At 41.8% G+C, this 10999-nt stretch overlaps 1 protein-coding gene across 1 annotated transcript; it reads left to right on the top strand.

Moving 5' to 3' along the window:
• Positions 1-244: 244 nt before the first annotated feature.
• On the top strand, positions 245-2357 carry LOC147435157 (uncharacterized). Its single transcript, XM_086487901.1, has 2 exons — positions 245-1041; positions 1609-2357. Exon 1 carries the CDS (start codon positions 289-291, stop codon positions 1033-1035), a length of 747 nt encoding a protein of 248 aa, XP_086344027.1. The 5' UTR covers positions 245-288; the 3' UTR covers positions 1036-1041; positions 1609-2357.
• Positions 2358-10999: the final 8642 nt, after the last annotated feature.

Genomic DNA, 10999 nt, shown 5'->3' with positions numbered 1-10999 from the left:
AATTGGAGTTGCCATGCGCAAGGATAACATGCCATGTGGCACTAATCGACTAGCTTTATCCAACTGTCTACAAGTGCTTGTTGGGTGTTGCTTGGACCAGTCCGTAGGAATTTGATACATAGATAAATAGACAGGTAATAAAGTAACACATTCCAAAGTGGGCAGCAGCAATGAGTGAGCAGCGTCATGATTGATCGTGCACATTCGAGAAGGAAGGAGTCCTCCCTCGCAATTCAGTGGGCGCGATACTAGAGAGGGCAGAAAACGAACGAAAACTGGGATAATTGAATGGAGCAGCCGCAGGAGGAGGAGGAAGGCCGGGAGGGGGTGGAGGCAGGAGGAGGTAGGATGAGAATACGGAAGGAGGAGGGGGAAGAGGTGGAGGTGGAGGTGGCCGGCAGCGTGAGGGTGGTAGTGAGGCAGGCGCAGCATCTGGAGGAGGCAGGGTCAGGCAAGTGCATGACAGGCGCCTGGATGTGGCACAGCGCGCTGCTGCTGGCAGAATGGCTGGTGAGAACAGCGGCGGCGGGCCAAATACAGATGACAGACGCCACCCGCGTCATCGAGCTGGGGGCCGGCTGCACCGGCCTGCCAGGGCTGACGGCGGCGCTGCTGGGCGCCGGCGAGGTTGTGCTGACCGACCGCCCTGGCCAACTGCTGACGGTGCTGCAGGCCAATGTGAGCGCAAATGGGCTACATGAGCGGCGGGTGCATGTGAAAGGGCTGGAGTGGGGTGAGGCAGCCGGGGAGGCGGACGCGGAGGCGTTCGATCTGGTGCTGATGTCGGACGTGCTGTACGACGTGGAGTCGGTGGCGCACCTGTGCGGGTGCATCCGGCGGGTGAGCGGGCCCCACTCGCTGATTGTGATGTCTTACGAGCAGCGGCTGGTGACGGACGACTGCCTGGCGCTTCTGCCGCTGCATGGCCTTCTCTTCGCCGACATCCCGCGCCCCTCACTGCCGCGTCGCTGGCGCCATCTGGATGATCTTGGAATCCTCACTATCTGGCGAGCCCCCCTAGACTTGGACTGCTAGACAAAGGTCTCACTTTATTCTCTTTGAAACATGCTGCTTTGTGCCATACTACTAGCTAGTGTGCCATGAGTACCCAGGAGGAAATTCTTGAATTCAATTTGGAGATACTCATGGATACCATGATTGCTGAGGTGTATTGGTAGATCTCCATTTAGAAGTCATCGTGCAATTTCCATTCTATAGCCTAGTGGCCATTTCCATTCTATAGCCTAGTGGCCTAGTAGCTTGTATAGGACAATTTATGTGTGGGGAAGAGCATCACAAGTACGCACTACATTGTGCTCTTAGAAGCCTTGCACCAACCTCTCATTGTGAATGTGCTTACCCTTGGGAAATAGCGCCTATTGTAACAGACACTTTTCACGATCTAGTCCTAGGATTGTAGGATGTAGTCATAGGTTAAGTCTGTTTGGAGAATTGTCATCATGCTACATATGTTTAGACCAATATAGAGCCAAGTGACCTTGCCCTTTTAAAGTATATCCCGTCACCATAGCTTCCATATTGTAAATAATCATTGTACATGTTTAAGTTTCAATGGAAAAGTAATAGTAATCGGATTTTGTACGGTAGGCTGATCCTCGCAAGCATTTGTACAAGTCACCAAACCTTGGAAGATTGGAAGACATTGGGAGTCTCAAGCTACCGATTGTAACAAAAACACTAGGGGCTACATATCCACAAGGGCGACAGTAAATGCAACATGTTCCAATAGTCCCTAAGTGAAAATCTCATCAAAGATTTGCTTTGCCTTGTCAAAGGCTCCAATTGCAGCAGAGGATTTGAGGATGCCCAGATAGTCCCCTTCATTTGGAAGGATTCCCTCATGCTGCATATGTTCGAAATAATTGTTGATTTGGCCCATTTTGAGCATATTCTACAATGAGAGGACTCCTAAAGATGATGTTGTGAGAAGGGAGCTTCTCTTGGACACTGTTTGTCAGCATAAAGCACTGCACTTCACATGCATGTTTGCAAGAGAAGTACACATCACGAAATCTATAATCATAGCATTTCAAGAGATGACATCACAAGAAAGGAGCTCTTGTAGGGCACTTTGGACTTGGAAACAAGCACCACGCATGACATACATATCTACAAGGGAAACACACAACAAAACATACTTCACCACAACACCTTAATCAAAATCTCATAATGGATCTGCTTTCCCTTTTTGATGGCTCCAATAGTAGCACAATCTTCAAGGATACATGGGTATGCCACTTCCAACTTTGTGCATCAATTGCAACATTAGCTTTGAGGATGTGCATATAGGCAGTTGAATCTACTCTATTCGATCATCCTGAATCTGTGTTCCCTTGTTGATGGCTCCAATCATTGTACATGCTTTGTTATTGCATGTGCTAAAAAAACTATAAGTCTCTCCTCTTTGTTGCTTCCCTCCTTATCTACGCACTCAAGTCTTTCTTTATTTAATTTGCACACTCTCGGACTCAAGTGATTTGACATATGAAACTCTTTGTACTAGCGTGTTTGGGGTTAGTCATTGATCTCATCCCAACCACATATCCTACATTAAAAGCATCTCATGAAACCCCATTCCAAGAAGAGAGCCTCATAAAAACAATCTATTCCTGCGCAAGAGGACCACACCAGACATACATGTTCAAAAGAATAGTACATACATAATCCAACAATCTTTGCTTCAGAATCTCATTGTGGATTTTCTTTCAAGAAACCTACGGCTTCTTGGCCTTATTTTACCCACAATCCTACAAGCAATGCATCCAAGGGACCACTTCACAAGGAGGGTAGAAGACCTAGGTATCCTCATCATGGTGCATGGCTATCCCCACATATTGATACAATTTTGGATGAAGATAGGTCACTTCATCTGGAGGATTACCTCAAGCTTGATGTGTTTGGAATAGGCTTTGGATGTGTTATGAGGATGCAAGCCAAGATCACTTCATCTGGAGGATCCCCTCGCACTTCATCTAAACACTTTTTGCCTAAGAGTGTCACTTTATCTGCGCTAAGTAGTCTTATTTTAGTATGTGATTTGTTTTTTTCTTCCACATTTGTGGTGCCTGTATTCTCCAAAATAATATATAGAAATCATGGTAAAGATGTAGTTTAGGTGTACTAGCAAGCATGTTCTAGGCTTTACATCCATAGTAGTATTTGAAGATGGAGTTTAGGTTTATTAGCAAGCAAGCAACAACAATCACAACGTACTTGATCAATTTGAATACCTGAAGGTAGTCATTGTTGATTTGTGTTTAAATAGGTTGTTATTTTGTGTAAATGATACTTGTGTTGCAGTTTATTGAGTGCATGGGCTCTATATCTATGGTAATAATCTCATATGTTTATACTTATGCTCTTATATTTGCATTGATGATGCTCATAAGATTTTTTTCTGGCTTCTAGTGCTTTACTTCTATCCCCTTTTTGGTTTGTCAATGAGATTGTGAGCCTTGTATCTATTTGGCGGCTTGTCATTTTATTTTTGGGCCACTACGCTTGTGTCCCATGGCTACACTGGTCTACCATCACATGTCATCTAAATAGTAGAGCTAGACGTGTGGGATGTCATGATTGGAGTTGGAGAACGGAAAGAATTCAAACCTTTTTGGTATGTTATATGGATATTATCTTTCTTGAAGGAGGAGATGTGCTTGAGTTGGGATGTGGCACCGCTCCATTGTGCATGTGTTGATTCTGATCACTTATGAGTGGCTATGGATAGTGACCATGTCCTTGTCTCATCACATCTTGTGCACCTTCTTGATGCAAAGAGGAGGCAACTTGGCGAGCTTATCACATACTGGATCGCTATATGATTAGTGAGCATTTCATCCTTTTTCATGACATACATCTTTGACCTTATGGAGTAGAGGTTTGTTATTTTTTTTCTTTTAAGCTTTATATCCCTTTATTATTTTGTCTCATAGGTTATTGCTTCAAGTATATATGAAATGCTAGTTTGTTTTTCTTTATATATGGGTTACAATTCAAAAAATTGAGGTTAGTTTTGAAGTCGTTTAATGATTGTATGTTGCTCTATGTCTGGTCTAGAGCAAGCAAGGATGTCAACTTTCACGGACTCTCTTTTGTGAAGGTAGGTAGAGAGAATGTCTAGGTGGTGAGGTAGATAATTTGAGTGCATTGGTCCCATTAGGGAAATTCGACTAGCACAATGAGAGACAAAATGGGGCATCACCTAGCTAATTTTGTGGACTAGGACATGGCACACAATGAATCTTCAACCAAACACACACAGGTCACACTCAAATGACATCCACATGCTCATTATGTATCCCTTTACTCAAAGGTCTCTTCTCTGTGGCTCACTCTCTTACACAACACAACCAAAGGTCAATCTTTACCAATCCCTTCAACTAAACACTTCAATTAGGAGAGGGACATACAAAGTAGGGTGTGGGTGGATGTGTCATAACTTATGGACACTGTGGTGTGTGAAAATACTTTATATCCTAAATAGATAGGCGTGAGGGCAAATATTCAATTTTGGAGAGGCTAAGGGGTTTTTCAAATATCAAGACTTCTATATCAAGATAAATCAAGATTGAAGGTGGGAATGAAAGAATACATTGGACATGAGTAAAGCTGAGAATAATTTACTTTTATCTTGCATATTTTGGATTGATGAAGATCAAGCGAGTTTTGCTTTGTTATTGACACATTGCTAAAGAGTTTCATCTCTTTCCTTCCATCATTGAGACCACAAACCAGAATTCGATGTAGATTGTCTTTCACCAAAGGCCCCATCACCTTATGCTTGGAGTGAAAATCCACCATTCCTTTAAAAATTCCTTGTACTTTACATTTGATCTCATGGTTTATGAATTTTTTTAGCAAAAGATAAGAGGAGGTATACGAAAATATGAGAAAATGTCAATGAGCCACAAGAAATTGAGCAAGTAAGAGTAGATGATAAGGCTTGAATAGCCATACTATAGCTACAATTAAAGAGTAAACACAAGAAGAATGCACCAGACCAAAATCATCTTGTTTGGCAATATTAACACACACACATTCATGCGCGCGCACACACATACACACACACACACACGCACGAAGAAAGATAAAGTTCTTCATTTTTTATCATCCCTAATGGTATAGGACTCTACATGATGAAGCCCTCATCGTCCAAAAACAATCCTTTTTTTGTCAACAATCATCTTCAATGATGAGGTCATATCTAGCATCCTTCAAGCCATCTCTGAGGCAACAAGTTCTGCATAGCCCACAAGAGCACTACACCAGACACGAGCTTGCTTGACACCAATAGTGCTTGTGAAAAAACTAAGAATATCCTCTTCCATACAAACTCGACATATCACCTTATACAAGCAATTGTATGCATATACTCGCTTGGCACTTGGATGTCCTCCTTACATCTACAAAGATTCTCTTGAGGAACCATATCAAATGCTTTCGTGAAGTCTACAAAGCAATAATAACTTTTACCTCAAATAGATTTTCTCCATGAGAACTCGAAGAGTGACAATGTGATCCATGGTGCTATGATGTTTTCAAAAACTTGCTTGTCCATACACGTTTTCCATGCATGACATCAAAGGAGCTAATAGATCTTCAAAAATCCGGCTGATGAGTCGTAAGTAGAGCAAGAGAAGGCTGGAGAGAAGAGGAAAGGCGCCCGGGGGGGGGTTGTCACTAGTCAAGTTTGCAGACGTGATAATAAATAATAAAGGCCAATTTGAAAGTAATTCAGAAAAGTGAATATGATACCACTGGTCTAGCTATTGGTAAAAGTATGGAAATTTTAGGCCAAAGAATTGTAGCAAATTAAAAGCAACCAGGCCTAATCACATTGCACCTGCCTAAAGTTTTATCTCATTCAATGCTTCAAACGACCCTCCAAGTTCCTATGCATATACTATAAAAGTAGCGAGTTTTACACAATTGCGAAAATCTCTAAAAATGTAGTCATTAAAAAAAAAAACTCATATAATTTCAGTAATACTAAGAGAGACAACCTCCTCAAAGCTAAGTCTACACATAATACCCCCTCGTTTGGTATAGGCTTGTATGTCCACTTTTGATTATCTTTGCTTTTCATTCCTTTTTTTTGGTAATGCTCATTTGCCTTTGATTTTCATTAACTCAAAATAATACATAGTCAAAAACCTTGGCATATCCTTCCTAGAAACCCATATGGATTTCAGGATCACGCTCTTACTATACAAATTTCTAGCATCAGATCTTCATTGACCAAGTGCATGGAGCCTAGCACTAGGTCTTGTCTAAAGAAAGGGGTGCTGACTGACAAACTACCCATCTGCAGATTCCTCCACTGAAGCTCTTGATCTCTAGACATCCCCATATGAGGTGGGATATGGTATCAGTTTGTTGGTTGCATCTAATGTAAATTCCATCGCCAAGACCCCTCACTTTGGCCTTGTCCCTAGTCGACAAAAAAACAAAAAAGAATTTTCCACGGGAAAAGAATATGCTTATCTCTGCATTTAGAGTACCAGATGTTCTCCAACACCTGCTTCATTTGATCCTACTCCACTTTTTGGACCAAATTTTGTTGAGATGGCCAACCCATTGCTCAAAGAAGGCCAACTTCTCATAAAATCTTCTCGTTGAGGGAAAAAAAATGACCCCCCCCCCCCCCCCCCCCCCCCCCCCCCCCAGCCACTTTCACACCTTCCACTCATCTATCATAGAGCAAAGTGGGAGGAAGATGTGGGAGAGTGCATCCAAGAGTCTACCAACAAGGACCTCTTTCTGTAGGGAAGGCTATTGACCTCTTTTAATCTTTCTTTTCTAAGGTGCAACAAATGCACTTTTGATTGGATTTCAAGGTATGCATTTTGTTAACATGGATAGACCCATTCCACAATTTGTGGATCTAAACGTGGGATGCTTTTGAGTCTTTTGACAAGAGCTAGCGTTTGCCTCATTCCCCAATGTATGCTACAAATGGCATCGGATTGGTAACTCTACTGGGAACTACCCCGCACTAGCTAATGGCCACCAATAGTGAAGTGCTCGACTGATGAATACATCAGCTTACCACAGATGTCGATGCCCTTGCAGTCAATTTCAATTGGTTGACCAAGCCCATGTTGAGTTGTTGTGAAGATTACCTAGTTTGTTTGTATTGCTCTCTCTATAGTTGATTCCAATGATATAATGAGCTTCATACACTACCGAGTATAAACTTCAGGTGATGGCTTGTTGCCTTGCTGCACACCCAAGGCAAGCTATGCCCATTTCCCACCAAGTAGAAGATACTATTGAGATGCTGGGTTTGGAAACTATTAGCCGCTTGGATTCAACCACTTGGCACCAAGAGTTGTTGATTTTGAAGGGTTATTGTGTGCTAAAGTTGTGAGTAGAACTAGTCAAAAATGGTTGTTGGGCTTGAGGGATCTTGAAAAGAAAAGGTAAGTGGCCCTTAATGCTGCTCAAGGCTTTCACGCGTGGCGCAGGCACACACACACACACACACACAAGCCTGAGTTGTTGCAAAACAGGCACTCTAGAGAGCAAGAAATGCACCAACCTTGCAATTTAATTTGCCAATTATTCACCCATGGGGAATTTGATTGGAGCAAGCAAATAGTTGTCAAAAATCTCTTGGCAAACTCTTTTCCCACACACAATAAATGCTACAAAAAACACGCTCATGAAGAGATTAGTTGAAGAGGAAAATTATGTGAAAGCACACTAAATGCAAAGATTAATGAAGATTATGCAAGAAACCAAAACTAAATGCAACTTCCTCCTCTTCTAATCACAAAAGGGTAGTGGAGCATACTTGTGCCCAAGTGGTGATTATGGAGTAGGTTTATTGAGAGCGCTAAAAATAGGCTTAGGTGCAAACCGTGAGCTTTGATACCACATGTAGGGAATTGAGATTATAGCAGAAACATTAATGAACTATTCATGGTTGATTTAGTGTGCTAATTAATAAGAGATTAGAGAGATAATTGACACTAATAAAAGTGGCAAATCATATGTAGACTAATAATGCAAATGAGTACAAAGTGGGCTAGAATGGTGGATAGTGAGTGGATGCAATTGGATATACAATAAGTAGCAAAGGCTAATCAAAGGCTTCTTTTAAAAAGTTGGGAGAGAGGAATCCCAAACTCCGAGCAAACTTTTCTGAGCGATGATAAAATTGAGCAAGTCAATGAGAGACACTTTATCAAAACACACATAGCGAATAGTTCTTGTAGGCCACTCATTTATGTAAGTCACTCATTTCTTTACTTGAGATACTAAATAAATTGGTCCTTGACCTACTAAAGATGGTGCTTTAATTTAAGAATGGATATGCTAAGCAAGAGTTAGGTGCTAGCAAGACTGACATTGGATAACTCTTAAGCTTCTTCTTTCTTGTGTCTTTTGCTAGCAATTAGAAGAAACTTTTCCATTTCCCATAGAAATTTTGTAAGTTTATGAAAACATTTTTTCCCAAAACTGGTGTAACTTTGTTGACATGTTGTCTGCAGGCCTTCCTATGTAGGCAAACCTTCCCCTCCCCCTACTTTTGCACTATATTTGAGTATTTTTCAACTCTTTACGTAATTACAACAAGCCTTATTTTTCAACTCTTTACTCATGAGGAAACCTTTTTACTATCCGACTATTGTGAATATTTTAGGGTGTTGCAAATTGAGATTGTCACCTATTCGTCGCTATTTGTTGACCAATATATGTATCTTTTATGAGGAATCTACCAAGATCCCAAAAGACAAAACTGAAGCTCAATTGTAGGCAAGAAGGTTGTGTTGCATTGACTACTGCATGTTTGCCTCCCCGCCTTTCTTAAAAGGGAGAATCTTAATAAAATCCATTCAAAATTTTTTTCCCACTTTTTCTAACCCCCCTTCCTCCCCCTCCCCCCCCCCCCCTCTCATGATGAATGCAATAAACAAAGACTATAGAGTGATATCCCTTTGTCTCTCTCATGTGACTCTCTCTCTCTCTCTCTCTCTCTCTCTCTCTCTCTCTCTCTCTCACAGAATGTGCAACACATCTTTGAGACTCTATCACAATTCATATGATGTAGTGTACACACAAAAAGACCCACCTCCTTCTCACCGGGGCTACCCACCACCACATCCACATCCAATGTGCCACCACCATCCAAGTGCAAAGATTGTCGAGGGCAAGGGCTGTAGTTTTTTATTTTTGAGAGGCAACTCTCTCTCTCTCTCTCTCTCTCTAACTAAGCTTACTTCTAGAAAACATGTGATGAGTAGGTAGCAGGAAGTGTTTCTACCCAACTCTTAATGGTGTGTAGCTTTAGTGGAGAGGTAGGGCGAGCTTTTTGTTGTGTAAGTAGCACATTGAGGCCTTGCTAGTCATGAGCTACTATTGGATGATGAAAGACAAGGTGAGAATCAAAATTTATAATAAAAAAATTTCATTGCAATTATTTCGTTCAACTTTCTCTCTCTCTCTCTCTCTCTCTCTCTCTCTCTCTCTCTCTCTCTCTTTCTCTCTTATCGTATAGTAAACAAAATTCCCTCAAAGGGTCAACACCAATGCATACCCTTTGAGGGATTTTTTTTTGGCAAAACTCACGAATGTGAGTATATTGAATTAATGCCAAAAATAATTACAAAATATCATGCTCATGCAAAGCCAAGGTTCAACAAGTACATCCATCACATAGCTTCCATAACTACAACTAGATTCGTACGGCTTTACAGGGATCCACCCTAAAAAAAATACAAAGCTAATATAATTCTTCTGCTTGGCTACCATGCGAGGCAAGCCCCTTGCCACAGAACAAGTAGCCTCCTCAGAAGAAGAACCACAACTCAACAAACCAAGGCTTTGACCATAACAAACTACATATGCATAAACCAACACACCTATTACCGCAAAGAGGCAGGAGAGCGAACACTCCGTCACTGGTTGCCAAAGGGCCATCCACCAAAAATAACCCTAGAATCAAGATCAACAACATCACCCAAAGGATGGAACACTTCAAAGGAACAATAAAAAACACCATTAGAGCAAACCGTGCCGAGGGTAGTGCCATCGAGGAGTCACCCCTTTCAAGAGGAGACCCACCTGCAATCTAAGTATAGCCAAGTACATGTATCCTGAACGGAGACACGATGGAGCAACGAGCATGAGAAAGACTTGCCAATCCCAACATCTTTGAAACCACCACAACGTGTACTAGAACCGAGTCCACAAACCGAAGATACTCCCCTTGGAGAGGTGGGAAGTGAGGTCTCCCCCAAGGCCAAAAATAGAGCGCCCCCACTCTAAACCTCTCGCAAACAAGGTGTTGGGAGCTATCATCGCTACAACATTCGTAATCCTTTTTTTTTTTTGGGTTTTGGGGGGGGGGGGGGGGTTGTTTAACACATTTAAGAACTTTCAAAATGAAAAAAACATTCACTTTTTGCATTTAGTACAAAATCCTAGTCACTTTGCATTCACTACAAGAAGAGAGAGTCTTTTTTTTGGGGGGCAGTACTTACAAGTGTGAACAGTATATATATTAGCATAGGAAAAATAATTACAATAAAAGTCATACTCAAAATGAGCCATGAAATCCCAGCAACCACATGAGACAATACATAGCAAATTGATAGAGGCAACCAAGAGGCTCCCACTGACTATGCATGAGTTGCCACCCCAAACAACACTCACCCTCCATTTACCACACCTCAAAAGAGACGCATTACACTAGCTATTATGGGAGCCACCCAAAAAAATACGAGTACATAACCCTTATAGGAGCAGAAGAAGGAAAACATATCAAACGGGTGAGGCCCAACGTCCCCATCACCACTAGTAGCCTCCCAAGGTGACACCATGAATGTGTTGTTACCACTAGCACACATCATGTAAAGAGAAATCACCGAATAAAGCTGAGGTAGAATAAGACGACTGCCATAACCAACCAGAGCTATATGCACCACCCTAAGAACCCTGTCATGAGGCTCACTGCAAAGAAGGAGATGGCTGC

This window comes from Adiantum capillus-veneris, chromosome 18 (assembly GCF_014529385.1).
Source record: "Adiantum capillus-veneris isolate H3 chromosome 18, ASM1452938v2, whole genome shotgun sequence".
NCBI lineage: Eukaryota > Viridiplantae > Streptophyta > Polypodiopsida > Polypodiales > Pteridaceae > Adiantum > Adiantum capillus-veneris.
Note: the sequence above shows the minus strand (reverse complement) of the source record. Positions and strands in the feature narration are given on the sequence as shown.